The sequence below is a fragment of the Lethenteron reissneri genome, chromosome 34, assembly GCF_015708825.2.
Source record: "Lethenteron reissneri isolate LAM-NWPU_2019-01 chromosome 34, ASM1570882v1, whole genome shotgun sequence".
Classification (NCBI taxonomy): domain Eukaryota; kingdom Metazoa; phylum Chordata; class Hyperoartia; order Petromyzontiformes; family Petromyzontidae; genus Lethenteron; species Lethenteron reissneri.
The window spans coordinates 6,720,445-6,744,290 of NC_083812.1; the positions used below are offsets into that span (position 1 = coordinate 6,720,445).

The 23,846-nt window shown below is 40.7% G+C and overlaps 1 protein-coding gene across 6 annotated transcripts in view; it reads left to right on the forward strand.

The window, feature by feature from the left end:
* Positions 1-23,846, forward strand: part of LOC133350616 (phosphoinositide 3-kinase adapter protein 1-like) — a 172,563-nt gene that overhangs the window by 122,756 nt on the left and 25,961 nt on the right. For 3 of the 6 annotated variants that reach the window (XM_061565152.1, XM_061565154.1, XM_061565155.1), the window contains exons 10-11: positions 11,881-12,060; positions 20,005-20,103. In XM_061565152.1, coding sequence (XP_061421136.1) covers positions 11,881-12,060; positions 20,005-20,103 — 279 coding nt within the window. The remainder of the gene's footprint in view (positions 1-11,880; positions 12,061-20,004; positions 20,104-23,846) is intronic. The other 3 variants (XM_061565153.1, XM_061565156.1, XM_061565157.1) reach the window with 3 other exon arrangements.

The window sequence follows — 23,846 nt, forward strand, 5'->3', positions numbered from 1 at the left end:
CACTATTTTTGTTGCATTGTCCTCTGCTGCCCACACATTTAACACAGCCCCACAGCTGCCTATCACACCCTGGCATGCATGGTGTTCACCCATCCAAATATTATCCATGCCCAAGCTTGCTTAGATACCGAGATCTGACGAGGTAGGCCACATTCTGGGTGATTTGGTCATATGCATTTTTTTTATCATAGACCACTCACAATGCCATACGCCAATCTGACATTGAGGATATTGCGACAGTGAAATTAAATAGAAACCCTCATGACATATAACAGGGACTATGATGCATGTGACCTATGGCATAAAATCATCCCATGGTCATATATTTTCACATTATGAAAAGTTATCCTAGACCTTTTCCCACATTACCGTGGCCCATCTGTCCCTTTTATACACAGGGAATTTTATTTTATTAATAATTATCATTGTCCACATTTTCTACATTGCCGTATGGACATAGATAGCACTGGCCCGTGGATGCAATGTGTTAACATTCGTTTGTGGACATCAATTGAATATCTAATTGAACAAAAGCAACTTAAAATGTGACTGGCACTCATTAAAATTCCATTGTTGATTTTTTTACGGAAGTTTATTTTATTTTAACTAATGCAATGTGGAGACATCCTCATTTTGGTGGCAGGAATTAAAAACGAATTCACTGAATTTCGTAGTCCCTGTGGATCACTGGTTATAATGATCAACTCAATAGAGATATCAGTTTATTTTAATAATTGTAGAGTGTTAGCCATCAGCGGGTATAGCAAGCAGCTGTTAATATTGATCGACCAATTGTATAAATATTCGGTCAAAAGTAATACTTTTCAAGAGAGCACATTTTGCTAGAGTACATTTTTAAATGACAAGGACATGTCCATGTTTAGATGAGGATTACAATAGTTGCCTACTGAATTAGAAATCTGTTGTAATTATATTTTATGAATACTGTGAAAATCCAATTTTAACTCAGACGCATTGCCATAAAATATTGCTTTGTATTAAAACGTGATGTGTAAGGTAGCTATATAATAAAAAATGAAACATCATAAATGTACATACATGTAATATATATGCCATCTTTGCATCACGAAGGCCCCCTTAATTAATGTAAACTGCCTGTGTAAACCACAGTCGTAGGATTACATTTAATTCGCACGAAAAATTTTGCATTAATGAGTTCATTTTCAGATAAGAGTCACTTGAAACTGTCGAAATCCGATATAATTTCAGTCGCGCTAATGTGCGCGACATTAGGCGTGTCATTTTGTAACGAGCAGAGGAAATTGGTAGGGGGTGGTGTCACGCGTGTTGTCTAAGCACAAGGTTTGTGCAAGTGCATAATTTTCTCAAGTCCGGAAGCTGGGGTGAAGTCAGCGCAAGCCATGGAAAATTCCCACTGGGTAAAAACAAAAAAAAAGCCCATTGGGGGAGATTTTTTAAAGCCCGAGACAAATTTTTGACTCGAGCTCACCCTCTTCTGGGACTTCCCAGGTCACACAGCGTCATAGCAACCACGTCGGCGGTGAACCACAAACGCGTCCTGTTGTTGCCCAGTTCTGCTGCAATATTTTGGGCCGCTTCTGTGTTTTTGATGATGACGGTGGTGATGATGACGATGATGATTATGAGGTTGGTTCAAATCAATGCAGCAGGTTTTCTGCCAAATGTGGGCCCTGTAAGCGCGAAAAAGTGGGTGAAAGATGGGTAGGCTGATACAAGCATTATGAATGACTCACATTTGATAAGGATGTAACATTTTCCTATTTGTGTGTTTTTGGTTCTTTTTGTATGCACTTGTGTGTTATTTATCTCTTAATGTAGCCAATGTGTACCAACAATACAGCAATAAAGTTTTCTCTCATATTACTTCCTACCCAGGACTTGGCAGTCAATATTCTCAGATAGGATTAAGAAGGAATTTAATGACTCTGCGTGGAAAAAAATGCAATGGGTTGTGTGTTTTTTGTTGTTGTTGAAACCAAATGCTGAAGTGTGAGAATCCCCTCTGGGCCAGCAGGCAGCTTTCCATTTCTCCATCGCCGTGTGTGCTCTTCACAGCTGAACATTAGCGAATAAAGAACGAACACCATTTTCTGCATTAGTAACACGTAAAAGGTAAAAATGTTGTCTAGCTCACACCGCTACTGCTGAAAGGGACTCCACCAACAGAGAGCTTTCGAGAGCCCCTCTAGAGGCTATTTGGCCTACTCCTCCACACTGACCAGACGTCTTGGAAGAGGTGGTAGTTACCCTACTTAACCTCATCACGTGTGACCTGTCAATCAACTTACTGTGGTGTGGCCATTCATACTCCTGGATGGACACAGGCAGGGGGAGGATATAAAAAAAGAAATTGCAGCATTGTTTCAAACGCCAAGACGGTTAATAGAATTGAAGCGCCTGGCCTCTGGCTTGCGAGTCCAATGCTAACCATTGCAACTAGTACAGTGTTAACCATTACAACTAATGGCAGCATCTGGTCTGTCATAGTCGGTTTAAAAAATAAACATGCCGGGTGACTCGATCGATAGGCATTGAATTCACTTGGCATGAGAACTCTTTATGTGTTGAGAAAACAACATTCGCTGTTGACTTCTTCATATTCTTGGCTTGAGTAAAGGTTTTTTTGAAGGTTGATCAGTACACACCGCACGCATAAGCCGTGAAAAAGGGCCATTGCTTAAAATGTCACCTTTAATATATTTTCTCATTTTAAGGCCACAGAGTTATTGACAAACTTGTTCAGTTTTTGTGTTATTTGTGCTGGGGCACTACTGCCATCAGAGCAGCATCACCAACTTAAATTTGTAGTATAATGGAGTCTTTAACCACTCAGCTGGCAAGCGTGATCTTCTCATTATGTGGCACATTCTTTAATGACAACTGTCGATGAAACCCTGAATTGGAACAAAACCACGATGCTTGTCGTTTTTCCAGTTGTAATCGCGTCAAAGCTGAGGGATGGTGTTTTGATCATTCCTATTATGATTGTTTTAAAGGGTGGCTTGTGGGTTCACTCAGAATGGAGGGAAATGTCTAAGGGTAGTCTGGGGAGTCATCGTTCTAGAACAATATATTGGCGTCCTTGAGATACCACAGTTGTGAGGAACAATCCTGGAACTACATCAAAGCATTCACATAAACACAGTAATTTATTGAAATGTATAAGTAAACTAGAGGAAAGGTCTTTTTTTTGCCCTAACTACACGCGGATGTTATATTCGTTGCTTTAGGTTTGTGTCGTACATTTAATGAAGGCGATAATTTATTTTATTATTGTTCATTAGTTAAGGTTGATTGAAACATTTTGTGATTTGCAACAATAACTTTTACTTTACTACAACTGTTTGTCTTATTATGATAAAGGGGTTTCCGCCTTTCTGGCAATTAAACAGGTGTTAAGATGTTAAAAGACCGAACTGAAACCTTTGCAAGGAATCATGTCTGCATTATCCACATATACTTGTGGTGAACATGCAAACAAAAAACATGCTTTAACAGTATGTGCATTGTCTTTGAAACTGATTGGTCCACACCAGAGACAGCTTTCTTTAGAGTAGTAGGTTTTTACCCTTTTAAACTGGTACAAAACTGACACCTTTATTCAAGGCTTTCTTTAGAGCCTAGTCTCAAACAGCGTTAAATCAGAGGACGCCAACAGACGAACAGCAAAAAGACAACGCACTATCAGGGCATTAATAGCTCGGGGTGAGCAGCTACATGGTCTCTGGTGTGGACCAATCAGTTTAAAAGACAATGCACGTACTGTCAGAGCATGTTTTTTTTGTTTGCATGTTCACCGCAAGTATATGTGGTTAATGCAGACATGATTCCTTGCAAAGGTTTCAGTTTGGTGTTTTAACGACTTAACACCTGTTCTATTACCAGAAAGGGGAAAAGCCTATTATCATAATTTAATACTGGCAAAGGAGGTCTTATGATGTTTGTCTTATGTTGGACCCTTTCAAGCATGGTTAATATGAGAGCCGTATTTAATTTCAAACATAAGCACATTTTCGAAGAAAAAAAAGATCAATCATGATTTCTCTTGTTTACCCAAAGAAAGCATCACCGAGTCTCATGAATATTTTACAGGAGGAGTCCTGTCAAGTTTTTGCAGTCCAGGGTGATGATTGCTAAAAATATATATTCCAATTGAGTAATTTGAAGGTCTTTCTTTTAAATGTGGATCATGACACGAGGATACAACGGAATGTTTAACTTCCACTGTGATGCAGACAGCGCATATACCGCAGCATTAATCAGGGTGGCCGCCGGGTTAAAACCATGAACCTCTGCTACATGTGGAGAACATGCTACCTCTGGGCCATCACACTGCTTTTATCCACATGAGTCAAATTGTGCAATTTACATACAAAGACACCTGTAGCTGTACGGGGCGGTGTAGCGGACAGACATTGCGTAACCTATCTCTCCGTGATGTTATTAAAATTCCACTTATTGCAAGCGGGCTTCAGAGAGGGAAGAAGCTGCTCTGACCAGGTCCTTACACTCTCTACCAACATTGAGACAGGCTTCCAGAGCAGCTAAAGACTGGAGCTGCTTTCATGGATTTGCCATCGCCATACGGCACTGTCTGGCGCGAATTGTCTGCTCCTGAGCTTTCAAAAACCCATCTAATGCTACAAGACTCTCAGACTTATCAACACCTTAATGGGCAACCACAAGTTCTCTGCATCCACTTAGGTGACAAGACCAGTTTAAAATGGACGCGCACCAACGGGCAGCCACAGGGATCAGTGCTCACCCCAGTCCTCTATGAACATCTACACGGTAGACTTGCCCTGCACCAAATCTCTGAAGTTCGTATACGCCGATAGCAATGCACTGCTGACGCAAACAAACATTAGAGTAAGCAAGTAGGATGCTCACAAGCGACTTGGACCTGCTGGAATGCTACTTCTAGAGCTGGCGCCTCCGCCCCAATCCAGAGAAGGCGGCTGTGTCGTCGGCATTCCATCTGAACAAACTAGGCCACCAGGAAAGAACTCAACATTTCCTTTTGTGGAAATTTCCTTATCCACGAACCCCACATAAAACCCCTGGCCATCACCCTTAACTGGACTCTTGCATGTCGCCCTTATCTCACCAACACGCACACCTCCGATTGGCATGGTTGCCTACGTATGGTGTGAAAGAAGTTCAACGTACATGAATACATACAACACCGGGCAAAAAGTAAAAACCAAGGTGAATCTAAATCTTGACTTAAAACTGCTAGACCATGAGGCAGAGCAGTGTCCTGCAGCAGAGTGGACAAGGGCCAGTGTTCTGGCCGTGCTCCCCCATTACTTTCCAGCGAGTTTCTGGATGAGGTTCACCCTGTATTCTTTGGGTCTTTCGGTAAAGTCTTGCTGAAGACGATCGCTTGTGTTGCGATCGAAACGTCATAGTTTTTTCTTTTTTTCTTTGAACCTATCTACGTGACTTCACCGAAAGACCCAAAGAATATGAATTCCTGCAGTCACGAAAGTTGCCGCTCAGCGATCGTAGATGTACAGCTGAACGCCGCAATGAGGACGGTGTCATGGACCCTCAAGTCCACGCCAACAGAGTGGCCCCCGTTGCTGTCCCACGTTATCCCGCCTGCCATCCGCCGCGATGCCACCATGCTACGTGAGATGGAAACAATTTAAAGCAACTTCGACCTTCCAATCCACAAATACCTCGGCATTAATATTACGCCGGCCATTCTGGGAAACAGCAGCCAACGTCTATGCAGCTTGCACCATCCCATTATTCAGACGTACGGAGTCGTGGGACGCATGAAACACAAAGAACCAACGCCTCATTACTGACCCAGCAGCAGAGGTCCCCGGCTTGGAGCTCCCTCTAAGACAGTGGACAGCACTCAACTGATTCCACACTGGGGACATGGGCGATGCGGCCACCTGCTTCACAAGGGGAAGATGAGCGATGACCTTCGGTGCGACAACGACCATGAGTCCCAGACCGTGGAACGTATCGTGTCAGCCTGCCCAGATCTATTGCGGGAGGCGCTTCCATTCCTCCACTTAGCATCTCAGGAAGTCACTGAGTGGATCGCCATACTCGACATGCCATTGTAAGCTTTTCTCGTCATTCGAAAGCAGAAGAAGACGACTCCACGTATTGACAGAAATTGTGGATAATTATGGAGAATAGGAATAGGGCCACGGATAATAAGAGTGTTTAATGACCCTAAAGCTCCTGTGATTAATAGGAATAATGGGCAATAGGGTCATGAATAGGATGAGTTTTACTATACTATGCATTACCTTCGTTGTACATGCCAACTCTGTTGTGTAAAAACAAAAAAAAGTAACTAACAATTATTTGGCAGCTTAGACCCATCCACCTCCAGGAGGAGGGATTGAAGCCATGAAAATTCACTTCACATGATATTCACAGTATGGTTTCAAATGAGCCTAACAGCGCAAGGGAAGATCCCAGTGGCAGGTTTTCATGATTTTTTTTCAGGTTCTATGGAAATGTCTAGGCTCGGGGAGCCAAATCAGAGCTTGCTCTAATGAGACATATTTAAAAGACCTTTTGAACTGCGTGTCATGTGAGGAAACGACCAATGGGGCGAAGAGAGTTAACCTTATGGCAAATAATGCAAACAATGATGAGTTGTGTAAAACTGCTACAAAGTGGTTTGAGACCCTTTTTGTTGAATACTGCCTATAAGTAAAGTAGCATTGCGACTGAAACAGAGGTTATGTACTGTGAGTGTTTTTTTTAATGTGTAAGCCACGTTGGTTAATCTTGCAGTCGAGCAGCTTTCACTGCTTAACTTAAGAATCAGCAGTGAGTTAAAGTTGCCCCCATTGGAGCATTCCATTTGCGAGTTTACAGAGGATTAAATTTTAATGCCGTGAAGATATGTTGATTTGAAACATCACACTTAATAGCACTCTGCGTCTACGTATTTTCATCATTACAGGTGTGATGCCAACTCCAACTTCGTTCATGAATTATATATAATATATGAACCTAAAAATGCAATCATATACAATATTTACTCTGTGCTGTTAGTGAAACAAACACATTATTTGCTCATCTGTAAGTAATTGTTAACAATGATACTTAGGTGTAGTTGATGTGATATGTCTCTTTAGATAGACAGATTTCTGGTTGGAGATACAATAAATATAACATTTATTCCACCCGTTGTCGAAGGGAACAACGTTCCATATAACACACTGCACTGCGTAGATACGTGTGCAATGAGTTTTTGTAAAAATGTGAAGATCCTTGTGAAATGTTAGAGTTGAAATCCCCCCCCCCTGCACCACACACTCAGAGGGAGTCTATTGGCAGAATTCAGCACCTCGGCAAACCTTGCACACACACACACACAAAGGCAAATATCCCCCGAATAGCATATAACCAGATATTTGGATAGGTGGTGTTAGCCAGCACCTAACGGATGGCTGGCTGGCACGGCGCTCGAGGGGGTGGTGTTTGCCAGCACCGCACCTTCCCAACGAAGTGTCGTCCACCCCCCCGCCAATGCCTTTGCTTACGATGTTTACACACATCAGGTACTCATTTAAGGATGACTCGACCTCAGGGAGGTCCAGGATCGGTTAAGATTTTGGCCAGGAGCGGGAATTGAACTGACATCGCCGGGTTTTTAGTCAAGTATCCAAACCATTACACCACTGCTCCCCAAACAAAGCAAAGATGCCTCAGTATAGCCTTAACAGACTGTTGGGGCAAGTGCTGTTCGTGAGCACCTATGAAGTTCGGAATGGCCAGCACCACGCCAGGCCGCCTTTGTCTCCCTAGCGGAAATGTTTTTACACATCACACTGGGTGCTCAATTGAGGCTGAATCGACTTAGCGGAGGTCCAGGTCCGGCTCAGATAAATCATCGCTGGTGTTGCCGGGTTAACCGCTACACTACCGCTCCCCACACATGCAGACACACAGATGCAGCCACACCACACCACGCACACAACATTTGAACCGAGCCCTGACCTTCTGCTCTCTCCCACATTCTCTACCTCTTGTAGCCTGGTCATTCTGCCCAGAGGCAGCCAGGAAAGGAAAGATGAGGTTTGGGAGGTGTGGGCAGGCAGGCTTACGTAAATGAATAAATGCAGATATTTTTAAAATAATAAGCCAAAAATGTTTGTCCCGCGCGTGATGTCACTCCACATGAGGCCCCCCTCCCTGAGGTCGACTCAGCCTCAAATGAGTACCTGGTGTGGTGTGTGAACATCGCCACTGGGGAGACAAAGGCGGTCGGGCGTGGTGCTGGCCACCCACTCCCTCGTGTACCGTTCCAACCTTCATAAGTGTTCGCTAACAGCACTTGCCCCAACAGTCTGTTTAGGCTATACGGGGGATCTTTGTCTTTGTGAGCGTGTGAGTGTTATTTTGTTTTTAAGGGTTTAACGATCCCCCCCCAACACCCCTAACTCCCCTTGCCTTACGAATGGTGGGGATTCAGGGTCACCATTCAATTCCAGAATCAATTATCTTGTTAACGCTGCGTTGGATGCAGCGTCCTCTAGTGGCTGCCCAGGTCACGAGAACCCCATTGCATATAACGCATACAAATTGTCAGTTGGATTAACTATAGTTCAATAATGGTGCTGTTGATTCTTCTCCATAGAAGAAGTGTAGGGTTTGCAATAGGCTGTTTGACAGCAGGCAATTATGTGTATATTTTTTTACTTGCATTTGTTATTTAAATTTTAAGTTGTTTAAGATTAGCGAAATCACTTAGCGGAGGTGTTTTCAAGTGCCGCCGTTCAGGTGAGTCAACATTCACGGACGTTGGTTGGATACACGGATGGGCACAGATGGCTTGATACATGTTTAATATGCAGTGTGTACCGAATGGGACCTTTTTTGGCAGTATCAGAGTATGAAAAAACAAGAATAAGTTTTACCCTTTCTGGCAATAAAACAGGAGGTGTTAAAATGTTCAAACACCAAACAGAAACCTTTTGCAAGTTTTTGGAACCCTCTTCTTGGTTCGGAATGACATTCAAACGCTGTCTTTACGACAGAACTGTTCTTCACCTGAGGACGGCTGCTTGCGTTGTAGCCGAAACGTCGTGAGAATTATTTTATAATGTTTTATTTTCATTATTTTATTAGTTCCCTTCTACGTGACTTTACCGAAAGAACCAAGAAGATGAATCCCTGCAGTCACGAAAGCTTTAAATTTTTGGAACCCATTACACAAGGAATCATGTCTGCATTAACCACACGCACTTGTGGTGTGCACCGTTTAACACGCAGGCTTTTTCTGGGGTTTGCCAAAATTCTGGAAAACCGCCTGATGAAGCTGGTTGTAATCACCAGCGGAGCGTCTTACTGAAATGTTGTGGGCTTACTCTCCAACATACCAGTATGTGCAAGTAGTAACTGATTGGCATGTTTTGTTCACGTGACAAACCTTACTAATTGGATGTGTCGGGTGGTGGCGGGTTAACGACACATTTATATTTAAGTTATCTAACCTAAAACACTTTTAGTGTATATTGTATATGCTTATGTAGGAAAAGATTGAAACATTTTCAGGCACATGACTTTCAATTATTATTGTAGCTATAACATGTATAGTTGCTGCTGAACAATTAATACTTGATTATTATGCAACTATTATTACTAATTCGAAGGCACACTTTTATTTGCATGACCTATAACGATGTATATACAACTGTTAACTAAAATAAAAAACCCTGGACTGATGTCTATCATATAATTAGACAGCTGATGATTCACACTCAACTGCCGCCACCTCAGTGCCAGATGTGCAGAGTGTTCGCTTATCGAGGTGGCTGACAGCCAGACACATTCAGAGGGGCAAAACAAAGAGCGGAGAGAAACTTTGCTTTCACCGTGAAGTGCTTACTACACATTATGACAGAGGCATGTGCGTGCCTGCTGATGGCAGCTCCAGAATGCCCTACTTGATTCACTCACGTTGTCTCGCGTACAGGCAGCCCGGCAGCCAGTGCCTCTGCTGAATCCGTTCACTTGGCTCCGAGAAACGCACGCGGCATGTGACCTCGTCTCACTTATGTCTGAAAGATTTCCGTCTCCAGTTAATACCTATGCTCTCTCTTTCTCTCGTAACATTAAGTTAATAACTGGGCGTTTTATAAAGAGTATAATTGGAGCCGTTTGTTGCCAGGATAACAAAACAAACTCCTTCATGGAAAGTTTTGTAATAGTTAAATACAGTTGCATTTCAGTTGGGTAATACATGAAGTGATTAACTATGTGCTTGAAGTAAATACAACGTCGTGTCAACCTACGCAAGTCATTGACATCAGTGTAAGGTACATGCGACCACTATATAGGATCATTCTTATCCGCGGCTCTTATACACGACTCCCATTATCTGCGGCAGCTATATGGCCCACGGAAACTCCTATTATATGTGGCCCTATTCTTCCTATTAACCGATATTATGCACGACTTTTTCCACTAGTCTTTGAGGAATGGCATCCTATTATCTGTGATTTTTTTAGTTAAGAGGAGTCACGTTCCAAATATCCTCAACGGTTTATATTCGGATGAAGTAAAGATGCGGATAAGAGGATCTGCAATATTGGTCCCCCCACATTACGGTTTACAAGATAAATGATGTACTATTAGTACTGTACGAGTAAATTGCAGTTTTATTATCTGGAGTGGGACTTGAAGGTTGTAAGAGATGAGAAATTCCTACAGATTTTGCATGCAATTTATACAATCCCAGCCTGGAAGATTCCCGCATGCACAGGGGTTACGATTCTTCATTTGGTGAATTCCATATAAAATCACCAAGCAACTTAATAGGATCCTAACAGGAATTCTGCAATTTAATAGAATTGGTTTCTATTGTGAATCTTGCTTGACTAAACTTGGCATAGCTAAGCGTTGCTGATTCCAGCTGGCCAGAATAGCGATTCTGGCTGATTCCAGGTGGCTCGAATTGACACTGAAAGGCACTGTTAGGGCCTAGAACATAGACACGCTCTGATTACACCTCAACTCTAGAAAGGAGGGAACATAGAGACTGAATGGTCATTTGAGGGCCATTCTAAGTACACAGCCTTGCCCATGTCAATGCTGGAACTAATGGTCAATGCTGATGACAGCCAATGGGTATCAACCAGAATCACCATTTAAATATAATGTAGAGGCATCAGGCGTATGTTTTAGTGGTACTTTTCACGAGGCCGGCCAAGTCCCACAGACCCTCGCATGGTACAGTATCTGAATGCCACGCTGGAATCAGGGTGGAATCAGGCTGGAATTAGGCCAAGCCTGCACACTAAATATTTGCGATACACTTGAATGGTAATTCTCGGTAACGGAAAACTGGAATCGGGGTTGATTCCATTTTTATGGCTACTCCCTATTTAAAAAAGGTTTGATGGTGGTTCTTACCAGGTCGGCCATTTCCTTGGTCCCTACCTTATTGCCTGCATGCTATATGAGGTTCCACACAGCCTGGTTTCATCATGATTCCACGATTCTGCATGTCACGTAATCCCATCGGGAATGATGTGATTCCGGAAATTTAATTGCAGTCTTAGGCCAGGATTTGTGTAAAATCTCTAAGTTCTATACATCATATGATGTTAATTTTTAGAGTAAAAATTCAGCACTGTAGTATATACAGAACTGTATAAAATATACTGCCAAGGTATGCATGCACTCTCCTATCTTGTTACATATGGATAAGTTAAATGCATTTAAAATCAAAATCTAGTCCCGTAATTTCACCAGACATATATATGGCAGTGACATTGTGCTCGTCTGTACATACACTGGTGTGGCATCAGTAGTTGCTGGTGCTGAGATAGTGCCACCCAATTTAAATATTTCCGGGGATGCGGTTGAACGTGTGTTTTGTTGGTGCAGTGAAGCAGAAAAGCCTCCGTGCTCTTGGCAGAGAGAGAGCATGTTGTGGCGTACCTCTGCCTTCCGACCCGTTTGGTTTGTTCGGGCTCACGCACTCGGACGCGTCGCTTCGTAACCTCCTTGAGGGCACGACTGAAGAAATGCAGTCGGGCCCGCCCAAGGCACGGCCTGCAAATACAGGTCAGAAGCTTGAGATTTTTAGCACACACACACACACGTGCACACGCTCTTTCAACTGGCACTCTAAACACCTTGGACAAGCATAGCCAAGCTAAGGGAGTTTGGGACGCAATGTTAAGCCATCTGGGAGGCTGCACCATAGTGTTTGGTAAAGGCAAAAGCGAATGTGCCCATTGTGCTTTTCTTTATTCATGGCTTGGAACATTTTTCAATGAACTGATTTTGTCCTACTGCAAGTTTTGTGTGTCGCACCATTAGCACACCGTCCAAAACAACTGTTTTGTTTAGCCAACGTGTCTTGTTACGTAAATGGGCTTATATTCAGATAAGAAATGGTACTGAATATGAAAAACACAGCATTATTTATGTAACACACAACCCTCGTCTGTGTCTCAGGGTAGATTTGGTTAGTGTAGCTATGTTGATAAGACTACGTGTGTATGGGACAAAACATACTCCTTAGCTGCTTAAAACACGCTCCTGGCTCTCGCATAAACTGCATTGCGACGTCATGTCTGTTGAAGGCGAACGATACATCAATCTATTCCTCTCAACGAGCTCTACACGATGTGCTAATCAAAGTTTAAAAGTTTTGTTTATGACTACGGCAATTTAGGCAACGAAGAACGAGAGGATTGATTTCCGGTGGGTCGCGGCGTTTATGTGTGTGCGTTGGGACGGAGTCGCCAAAAATGGATAAATTAATTACGATTTGGACTACCGTTTATTCTGGACCCCGGGGTCCCGCCATAAGGTTCAAATACTAAAATTCATTACGTTTCTGTTCTTAATTTTATGAAACCGTATTTTACACGTTCCTTTTGTTACTAGACTTTCCGCAGTTCAAATATGTGAATGATGAGAAGCCCCTTCAACGTAGAAAGATGCGGATTCAATGTACAATGCACATCTATTCTAGATTTGAAGCTTTCGTGACTGCAAGGATTCATATTCTTAGGTTTTTTCGGTAAAGTCACGTAGGTAAAACATTAAAATTAATAAAAGTAAAATAAAATAAAAATCACGACGTTTCGGAGGCAACACAAGCTTCCGTCTTCACACTATTGTTATGTAGGCCAGGCTTAGTCACAAACCGTACCTCTCCATAACAAAGGCTCACCGTCTTAAGCCTCACCTTACCATATGAATAAAAAGTGTGCCGTATTTGGCCCTTCCCCCCTCTCCAACCATTATATATATACGGAGTGGTAGCTCTTGCAATCTCTCATTTACTTGATACAGCTGTCGTGGCTGTGACGGTTCCACCTGAAAACGGAAGCTTGTGTTGCCTCCGAAACGTCGTGATTTTTATTTTATTTTACTTTTATTAATTTTAATGTTTTACCTACGTGACTTTACCGAAAAAACCTAAGAATATGAATACAATGCACATCTTGGCATTGTTGGCCACAGCATGGCCACACATGCAGTTATTTTGAGCTGGTGGTCAGCATAAGGCTGAGCGCTTTTGTACTTGCAATCTACACCTCTAATGTGTTCTTAAATCTGAACTCTCATATTTATGCTGACACACTACGATTCCTTCACGTGAAATGTGTTGAAAACAAATGTTTTGTTCTAACAATACACCTCAGTGCATCCCACACCAAATATCTGTTTCCTTTCCCAGAAAATCAAGAATAGAATTAATTTTTTCCAAAATGTTTTGGCCATTTGTTTGTTATTCCGAAAATATGTCATTACAATTTATTTTAACCGTTTTTAAAATGTATGGGTGACAATGCTGTAACTAAGAACACTGCCAGCAGAACGAGAGCCATTTGCAGCCGTCTGGAATGCTCTTCCTTCCGATATTAGGAAGCCATTGGAGCTATGCACTTTTAAATCATCTCGATTGAAAACTAATTTCTTGAGGACTGCTTTTTTTGTTTAGTTTTTTTGTCTTTCCCCCGCACCTCCAATTAGCACGGTCGGCTAGGTACAGTGCAAAAGAAGTTCTACATACATATTGAGACAGAGCATGTAAAAATAATAATTCTCTGTTTGCAATTTTACCACTTATGTCTCTCTGTGCTTTTGGAATGCATGCAACGTGTGAAGAACTTCCTATAAGCAGAGCCACATAATTAACACAATTACATTGTTTTCTTCCTCTAAACAAAACACAAAGTTAACTATTTGTTTAGTGCTATGTATTTTTTTAATTAAGTTAGTTTCTTTTTACTTCACATATTTCGTAACAAAGTAAGTTTTGAATAAGGGGAAAAAAACTTTAATAACAAAAGTCTTCAATTTCCCTAGAGTATGGTTTCCCTAGAGAGTTGGGTTATAACTCTATTTGTTTCAGACAAATATGTATAAACGTATTGATGCTCCACTCATGTTTCCTGTTTCCCTGCGCCGAGCTGATATTTATATCCCATCTAGTGTAGGCACTTTACCTTCCTCCACTCAAATTTACTTAAATGTGTGAAAGTTTTTGCCATTGATATTTTGGTGTCAGTTTAATAAGAAATTTGGTAATGTAACTAACTTGCAGATTTTAAATTTTAATCTCACTGCATTCGCAAAAATAATGGTAATACATTTTTATTATTTTTTATTATGTCAGTAGCATTTTATTTTCAAAAAGATTTGTTTACATATCACCATTTAAAATATCATCAAACCATTCAGACAACTGAGGTGAGTAATGTTATGATGATAACGTTGCTACAAGTGGAAAATCACTTTTTTGTATATTCACAGGATACAGTTGGCCTGTGTACAGTATTACAAAATGATAATTCAAGCCTCTGCTATTCAATACAAAGCTTTTATATCCATAAATTCACTTTAATTATAAAATAAAACTACACAGTCCTCGCCAAAACCGAGGTGAAATTATAGCCTAATTGGTGCACAAGAAAGCATGACATTCATACATCGACATAAGAAAGGCAACCAGGGCATCTTAAAACAAATTCGATTCTCCGTGAATCAAATGTATGGTCTAAAAGAAATGAACGAATCACCCTTTGTTGACACTTGCTATTTAGAACAACAGATTGAAAAAGTCGTCGTCCAATCACATATGAATATGAATCTGCAATTTGAGTGATATTCAGATGAGAAAGCCAGAGCCAATTGTGTTTAGGAAGCTGGAACGCCACCGTCCGAATAATTACATAAAGAAAATCCCACAAAATTTAAAAGCCAAAGTTACTGTTGTTGTAACTTGATGGGTTTGAAAACCTTATTGCGGCCACTGGGACATTACGTTGCATTTTGCAAGCGGATGCCTTTGGGGCATTTTAATATTTAAAACAATTATTTATTCATGCAGCAGTGTGGTGTGTACTGATTTTAAAGGGCAATGATGCATTTAACAGAGAGCAAAATTTGTACATAATGCATGGCACTGCTCTCTTTTTTTGCAATAGAAATGAAGAAGCTCGGTTTATTTTTTTATTGATGCAAATAAATTGTAACGTACCATGGACCACCACTCAATGTTATTGCGACCCGAGTTAAGGTCACTAAAAGCAATATTCCTTCACGTGGCAACCGCAGTACGTTGTTGATCTAACAAGGACCTGAAAGCAGGTATCTCATTTATTGGTTGATGTTTAAGGCTACTTTCAATTCAATCATAGTGTTAATATAACAGCTCCGGGGCATCTTCTTTCTCGCTTTTGAACGTTATCACCGTTGGAAAGATCTGCTCAGGAGATTTGAACATCTCATTTACAGCGGTCGTTCAACCCCTTCGAAGAGATATAGCGAAACGGCATTTGCATTCCGGTACCTTATATAGCCCTGCATAATCATCTAATATTGTTGTTGTTTATATCAGAAAAAAATCACAGTTACACAATCTTACAATTCCCTGCTCCATGTGTTTCCCTTAAGCATATTTTTCCCACTTTTATTGTTTACATTAACGGGCTAAGTGTCTCACTAACACAGCTACCGTTGTCCCTTTCCCCCGATGTGGCGGGAGCTCTCGTTTTTTTCTAACAGGCTATAACTGGCTGTGATGATTCTGTGTATGTGTCTCTCTCTGTGTGTGTCTCTCTCTATTTGTTTGTCTCTCTGTATGTGTCTCTATGTGTGTGACTCTCTCTCTTTGTGTCTCTCTCTGTGTCTCTCTGTGTCTCTCTATATGTGTGTGTCTCTCTCTGTGTGGGGGTTGTCTATCTGTGTGTGTCTCTCTCTCTCGTTGTGTCTCTGTGTGTGTCTCTCTCTCTGTGTCTCTCTGTGGTGTGTCTCTGTGTGTGTCTCTGTGTGTGTGTCTCTGTGTGTGTCTCTGTGTGTCTCTCTCTGTTTGTGGGTTGTCTCTCTTGTGTGTGCCTCTTGCGGGTTTTTTGTTGTTGCCCAGTTCTCTGACATCGACATGCTAATCTCATTCAGACGCTGTCCTTCCAACAGACCTGTTCTTCACCTGAGGACGGCAGCTTGCGTTGTGGCCGAAACGTTGTGAGAATTGTATTATTTGATTATGTTTTATTTTTATTATTTTATTATCTCCCTTCTATGTGACTTTACCGAAAGAACCAAGAAGATGCTAATCTTCTCATTGGCACAGCCCCTGGTTGCTGGAGCCGTCTCACATTGACATGTTAATCTCTTACATTTACATGCAAATTCGATCTCTAGCTCCGCCCACTTACCCTTGGGTTGAGCCCACCTCAAGCCTATATAACCTCGTGTTGCAGCAGCTCTTTCTCCTGCTGTGTTTGTCTCACCTGATGACGGTTGCTTGTGTTGCGATCGAAACGTCGTGATCTATTAATCTTCTATCTACGTGACTTTACCGAAAGAACCAAAGAGCGTTGTTATGCGATTATATAATTATTTCCCCACCATAAATGTTCCCATACATGTTTTACTGCTCTCTTAGATTATGGAAAAGGTGTCAAACCCAGTGCAAATGTGTATTCGAAATAGCAGTGGATAGATCATGAGAGAGGTATGGATTGAGAGAAGCTTTGAAGAGAAAATATATGCAGAATCAAAGAGGCAATGAGATTGAGAGCGCACAAAAGGCAGATTCTAGAAAAAACAGACGCATGAGAACTATATCTTTTTTTAATGGCAGGAAAGTACTCTGTGACGTTCAGTTTTTCTGTCCTATCAAGAACGTTTTCTGAAAGTTTCACTGTACTTATATAAAAAAAAGTGGATACATAGGCTCATTGACCTGCTGATTTTCTAAATCATGTCACACAGCATTTCATGTTCACCTTAAACCACTTGGAGTCATTTGATAATGTCCTCGAGCATCGCAAGAATGAATATTTGAACTGCCAGACACTTGCAATCTGCTGCTCAGAAAATATAATATTAATCACTAGGACATCCAGGCAGTCCAGATGGCATTACAAGTGCATTCCTAAAAGAAATATGTTGCTGAAGAGTATTTACATTAAGTCATGTTCTCTACATTAGCAGAGCAGGTGCTGAGATATATAACATACACACACATATATATGAATACCAGGGCTAATATGTATACATTTATATTGCTTTTTCTAGATAGGCTAGATAGCTGCAGTGATGCTAATTTGATTTTCATTTGATTATTACACGTGGCGTGTGTGAAAAGACCCAGGTTCAGAGGCAAACCGGTTTGATTTATTGGTGACCCCCAGTTATAGCACCAAGAACATCTCGGAGCTGCAAGCGGCTCCGGATCGAGATGCTGTAGGAGTTTTTCCCACTGTCTGATTAATGTTCTTCATTTACCATTCCCCCAGAGTGTAGCCCCAGCTTTTGACCAGCAAGCAATTTCCACACTGCTCTGCTCACCGACCATGAGCTCACAGAGTTGAATTGGCTCTAATCCAGTACAAACACGATTTTTTGTTAAATACTGTATATATATACATTTTATTAAATCACAATGTTCGGAAGATCAATCTTACGTGAAACATTTTACCGTAAACATGTTCCATTTCTTTTTTTGTTGTTGCAATTTTCTCACCGAAAGCAGTTTACCTGTAAATTGTGTAAATCTTTACATTTCAATGTAGGATATTTGTGTGTATTGAACGTGCATGGTGACTTGGGTTGCTTTTTTATACACTTGGTCTGGGAAACTTAAAGTTGCGTGATGATGAATCACGGATAGGGAAAGGGGATTGAGAACCACTAACTCAACAGGGAATAAAGCAACAATAGACAGCCAGACAGCATGGCACACTTTCCCTTGCGATAGTCACATAAGTCAAATGAGGCTTTGGAGGTAACCAGAAAATAGAGATGGTTGTCAGCACTGGCTGTCAATCACAACGGGGTGAAGATATTGAGCGAGCGGCACGATTTCACCCTTTGGAGATGCATATCCACGAGCAACGTCAACCTCACAAGAGAAGAGGGTTTCTCTGCAAGGTTAATTGCACGGTTATGAGTCGTCAGACTTTAAAAAGTTACATCAGATACAATAAAATTTGTTTTATATTGTGCTCCTCATGCAGAGCATCATAGGGTTCCTTACAATATACGTGCGTGCATTCGATAATTGCTCCGTTTATTTCATATGTTTTGGAATGTATTGTATTTCCCAAAAATTGCACAACTCAAATGCACGCATCCGATGTTTTCCCCTACTGTTCATTGACCTCTTTTAAGTGTAATACGTTAGTAATGCATATTAATAACTGTAACAGTATGGGCATATAAACGGCCATTAATGTCACGCAAAGATGACTGTAATCACCTTCCCAGATGTTGAATGTGTGGATAGGCAGCATCTATAATATTTAACGTATATTGAAACTTAGCTTATCAATGTGTTGTGCCAAATCCATTTAATTCAATGTAGCCTGAAACGATTCTGTGTTCACCGTTGAAATAGGTAAATTGTTTGTGACATGCAGAACACTGAAGCTCAAGGTGCGTCTCCCACCAGTTTTTCACACGGTGAAAGTTGCTCATCACTACCTTGTTGAACATTAAGAAATTATTAATTCTGTGGCGCGGATCATTATCTTTTGGAGCTGGAAATGACATTTTCCCATTAATGTTAAACTATCCTTGGGTAAGCACATCCTTACACTCGCTGGATAGGGTTTTTTTTCCCATGAACACTTTCAGAGTCAAGAAGCACTCACCTAAATTTCGATTTAAAGCTTTCGTGACTGCAGGGATTCATCTTCTTGGTTCTTTCGGTAAAGTCACGTAGAAGGGAAATAATAAAAATAAAACATAATTAAATAATTCTCACGACGTTTCGGCCACAACGCAAGCAACCGTCCTCAGGTGAAGAACAGGTCTGTCGGGAAGGTAAAAAACAGGTCTGTCTTCCCGACAGACCTGTTCTTCACCTGAGGACGGTTGCTTTCATTGTGGCCGAAACGTCGTGAGAATTATTTTATTATGTTTTATTTTTATTATTTTATTATTTCCCTTCTACGTGACTTTACCGAAAGAACCAAGAAGAAGAATCACTCACCTGTTTGCTCCTCTTCATGACAGGCTGCGGAGCATTGATCTCCACGTCGTGTCAGGCGGGCTGCCGGCACAACCGCTGACTATAAATTGTTTCTTGCTAATCTGCTCAAAGCCAGGTTTAAACCATCCAAGGACAACACAGAGTCAAGACGTGAAACCCATTGACCTCAGTTTGAAATGTAAAAGTCTGTTAAAGGCCCATTTACAACATTTTAAATATATATGCGACACTTAAATTAGCACGCCAGAGGCGAAAAGGCAAAAACATTAACACGTTAACATAGTTAAAGCACATTTGTGCTTGTTTATAAATACATAGGAGCCTATCGCAAGTTTTAAACACTCTACTTAAATAAAACAATCAGATTTGCTCGTACTTTATACCATTGTACATGTAGTACTTCAATAATACTGTTATTGAAAAAGAAAATAGAGTACATACTGAATCAAAGTGTGCAAGGAACACAATTTTGTTTGGCATTTGTTACGTTGGAAAAAAAACAACTCTGATGGTTGCCGCATTGACTGTGCTCTCGCTTCTTCTTCCAGAAGAAAGGTCGCAGCAGAATTTGCCGAAAAGAGCCTCCCTGAAGCCTACAAGGTCACCACCAGCTGTTGCCCAGCACCAGCCGGAGAAAGGTTTTGAAGGTGAATGTCTATTCCTTGTGCAGCTTCATTACTGTAAATGCATTTTGTTGCTCTATGGGAACCTCATTTGCCAGTAAAAATATGATAATTGGTTTTTTACCCTTCTATCTGGCAACAAAACTGACACCTTTTTACAAGGAGTCATGTTTGCATAGACCGCAATACCTGCAGTCATAATACAAACAAAAGAACATAACTCTGATAATGTGCACTGTCCTTGAAGTTGATTGGTCCACACCCGAGACAGCTTTCCTTAGAGCCTAGTCTCAAATGGGTTGGACCAGATGACGCCAAAAGGCGCACAACTCAAAGACAATGCACCACCAGAGTATGAGAGCTATGCAAACATGACTCCTTGTAAAAAGGTGTCAGTTTTGTTGCCAGATAGAAGGGTAAAAAACCAATTATCATTTTGTTGCTGTGATGCTCTTTAGTTACAAATATTTCTGGCGATTCATTTGTAGATACCCATTGGTTTATAATGACCCTCTTTGCTTTCTTCTCAAGAGGCAACGAACGAATTGTGAAATTGATGGCTCCGTATCTTACCAGGGAGAATGTTACAAGATTTAATGAGTGCATTGAGATTGGTTGTTGGCATGTAGCGGCGTAGACATAAAATGCAGTTTTCTCTGTGCTGTAACTTTTCCCTGTTATTTTAGTCAGGGTATCTATACATGGATCACCCCGTATATTTTGCATGGGTCTTGTGAATGAGTGGAAATTCGACTGCATAACAAACAATACAAGAAAGGATGCACTCTTAATTTAATATGTACCACAAGGTATGCATTGCTTCCTAAAGTCTAACGTATTGCAACACGCAATTAATACACAAAATGTATGCTTTGTCTAAAATGAATTTGATATGTACGTGACAATATTTGTAATAATTTTGCAGAGGCAGCAATAAAATGTTAATGAGTGCAATATCATTCCATTAAAGTCGCGCATTATTAGGTACTCGGAATCCAGGGTTTGTGAGAATCTGCGTTGTTGTCATCATTGAGTTCACTTCGCACTTTCTAGATTTTTAAATTCATATATTGGACAAGAGGCGGTAATTTACATAATCCGTGGATGGTTCAAAAAAAAAATCCAAACCTGCATCCATAATAACCTAAAGCAATAACCACCGCTATATTACGTATCATGTACAGTTTGCACAGCATATTCTTATGCGTGCAAGTTTCTTGGCAAATAATATAATAATTACGGTCAACTTGTCAATACACTGCTCAGCGAAGGCCTCGCCATGGCGTGTCGATCACGTGAGGGATTTTATCGTCCTTCACCATGCCGATCAGTGCGTGTTCGTGAAGTTCGGATGGTGCCCAGACCCCATTCAGATATCACTTAGCACTGACGTTGACCTCAGCTGAGAATCCAACTCGGGTCACTTGGTTTATAGCGCAGTGAGCCAACCACTGTGCTACTACTCCGCCCCATTGAATAATATATATGTGTACCAAGGAGAAAAGAATTCCTGCTTTAACATTCTATTTATTTCCTGGCGGTTGTTGGTCTAGCTGTAGGCAGATGAATAGCACATGGTAGCATGGCATGCTCTGATGCAGAGCAGTGTTGGCTGTATTATTGTGTCAGTGTACCATCCCATTGTGATTGCCTGATTATAATTCCCCACCTCTCCCATCTTCAACTAATTTTAATTGACACCAAGCAATCCATAGCAATTAGAATGTACCATAATTGTCCTACAAACAATTATGAAATTGGTTGGATGCAGTTACATTAACTTGAAATAAACTGCTGGCATGTCACTGGTAAACATAATAGATGCAGATGCTTTGCTTAGGTACTATGCATAAATAAATAACATAGGAGTGGTCATTTCATTAGCATGAGATACAAAAATGGAAATATTTCAATATAAGTAATTAACATTTAATTTCAGTTTTAATTATGTGTAGATCACGTAAAACACTGACTTATTCTACGATAAAAATCATAAACTGAGCAATATAGGGACCTGTAATTCACATAGCAGGCTCGTGAGTGAAGTATATCATGTACATTCGCTTTAGTATATGGCCTTCCATTTACTCTACACTATTAACCAGATTCTAGAAACTACAAATAAGTACTGCATACCTTTATTCCTGGCTATTACCAAATATGAATCAGCATTTGATGAAATGGATACTGCAGGAGTCATCCAAGCCAAGGTCTTACTAATAAAATATATTTTTAGGAACTCTACAAATAATAAAAAAACAAGGAAGCACTGCAATGAGATTGCATAAAGAGAGCTGTATAATTGAAATAAGAAGAGGTATCAGATAATGAAATAGGTTCTCACCAAGGATATTCAGAGACACATGATATTTTATAAGAACTGGTTTTGAGAATTAAAGGCAGACACACGAATGGAGAGACTGTTAGCCATGTCAGATTTGCTGATGTAAATCAATCATAACAAGGAGATAATTGAAGGGCATAACAAATAATGCTGCAAGTTTGGACTCGACAAATATGAGCAAAAACAAAAAGATGTTTGCTAAATAAATAAAAGTAATCGTTGCAGGGACACAAGTAGAAAACAATAGAGTATTTACAGCTGGGGTAGTTGTTAAATGCGTATTGGGATGAAAAGTATGAAATGGAGGTGAATATAAGAGCAGGATTGATCACTTTTGGAGGAAAATGTTTTGATCATAAAAAGTACCATACCAGTACTGTGCACGAAGACGAAACTTTTCAATATTTGTATAATCACAGATATGACACGAATGAGAAACACGGGCACAAACAAATAAAATAGAAAATAAACGTACAAAGAAGGGATGGAGAGATGTATGCCTGAAGTAAAATTTGAATGATACTGACAAAAATAGTGTTATCATATTCAGTGCTAAACTAAAACCATTTTATTTTACCATGTAAAGCCGACTGAGCTATTAGCCCTTTTACAGATGTGACCTGTCTACACATAATAGCTCATCGAAGTGGCTTATATCACGCGTGGTAATTTATAGCAGCAGCCAAATAATATAAGTGCATGTTTTCTAAACGTAGAGGGCAAAACTAGAGGACCCTGGGAAAAATCCACGTGACCACAGGGAGAGAGAACACGCAGACTCCAAATATACAGGTCTCGTCAAAGTCTGGATCGAACCCATGACCTGCATATCAGGGGAAAGAGATAACATCTCACCACCGAAATTAAGTGGGCTTTGGCAGGATACATTGTTCAAAAGGAATGATGCCCAATGGATGAGACTGGAGATGGAATGGCAACTTAAGCAGAATATACGTTTGCGAGGATGGCTAGCATGGAGCGATGAGATCAGTTCATTTGCAGGAGTGAATCGATTGCAGCATTACAGGACCATGTGTGATGGCGATTGCATGAGCAAGTTTTCATCCAGCAGTCAATACGGAATGGCTGATGACGATGCCATTCTCTGTGCACTGGTATTACAGGAGAATCACTCAGTCCATTTTACCTTTTGTTGAAAAATTGTATGCGAGCATGTTCCCATTTTTTAAAATCTTTTGGATGAAAGACAGAGATATATATACACACACATGCACACAGCATAATGTGTGCATTGTTCGTTGGTGGCATGTACAACAACATTGACAGTGTTGAATTTCCCGAGGTTGTCGACTTGATAGCAAAACCCTCATCTACAGTTCAAGTCATGTCTTAACCATGACATGCATAATTTCTCTCTTATTTAATTATACACTGGCATATGTTTAAGCATGCTAGAGTTGTT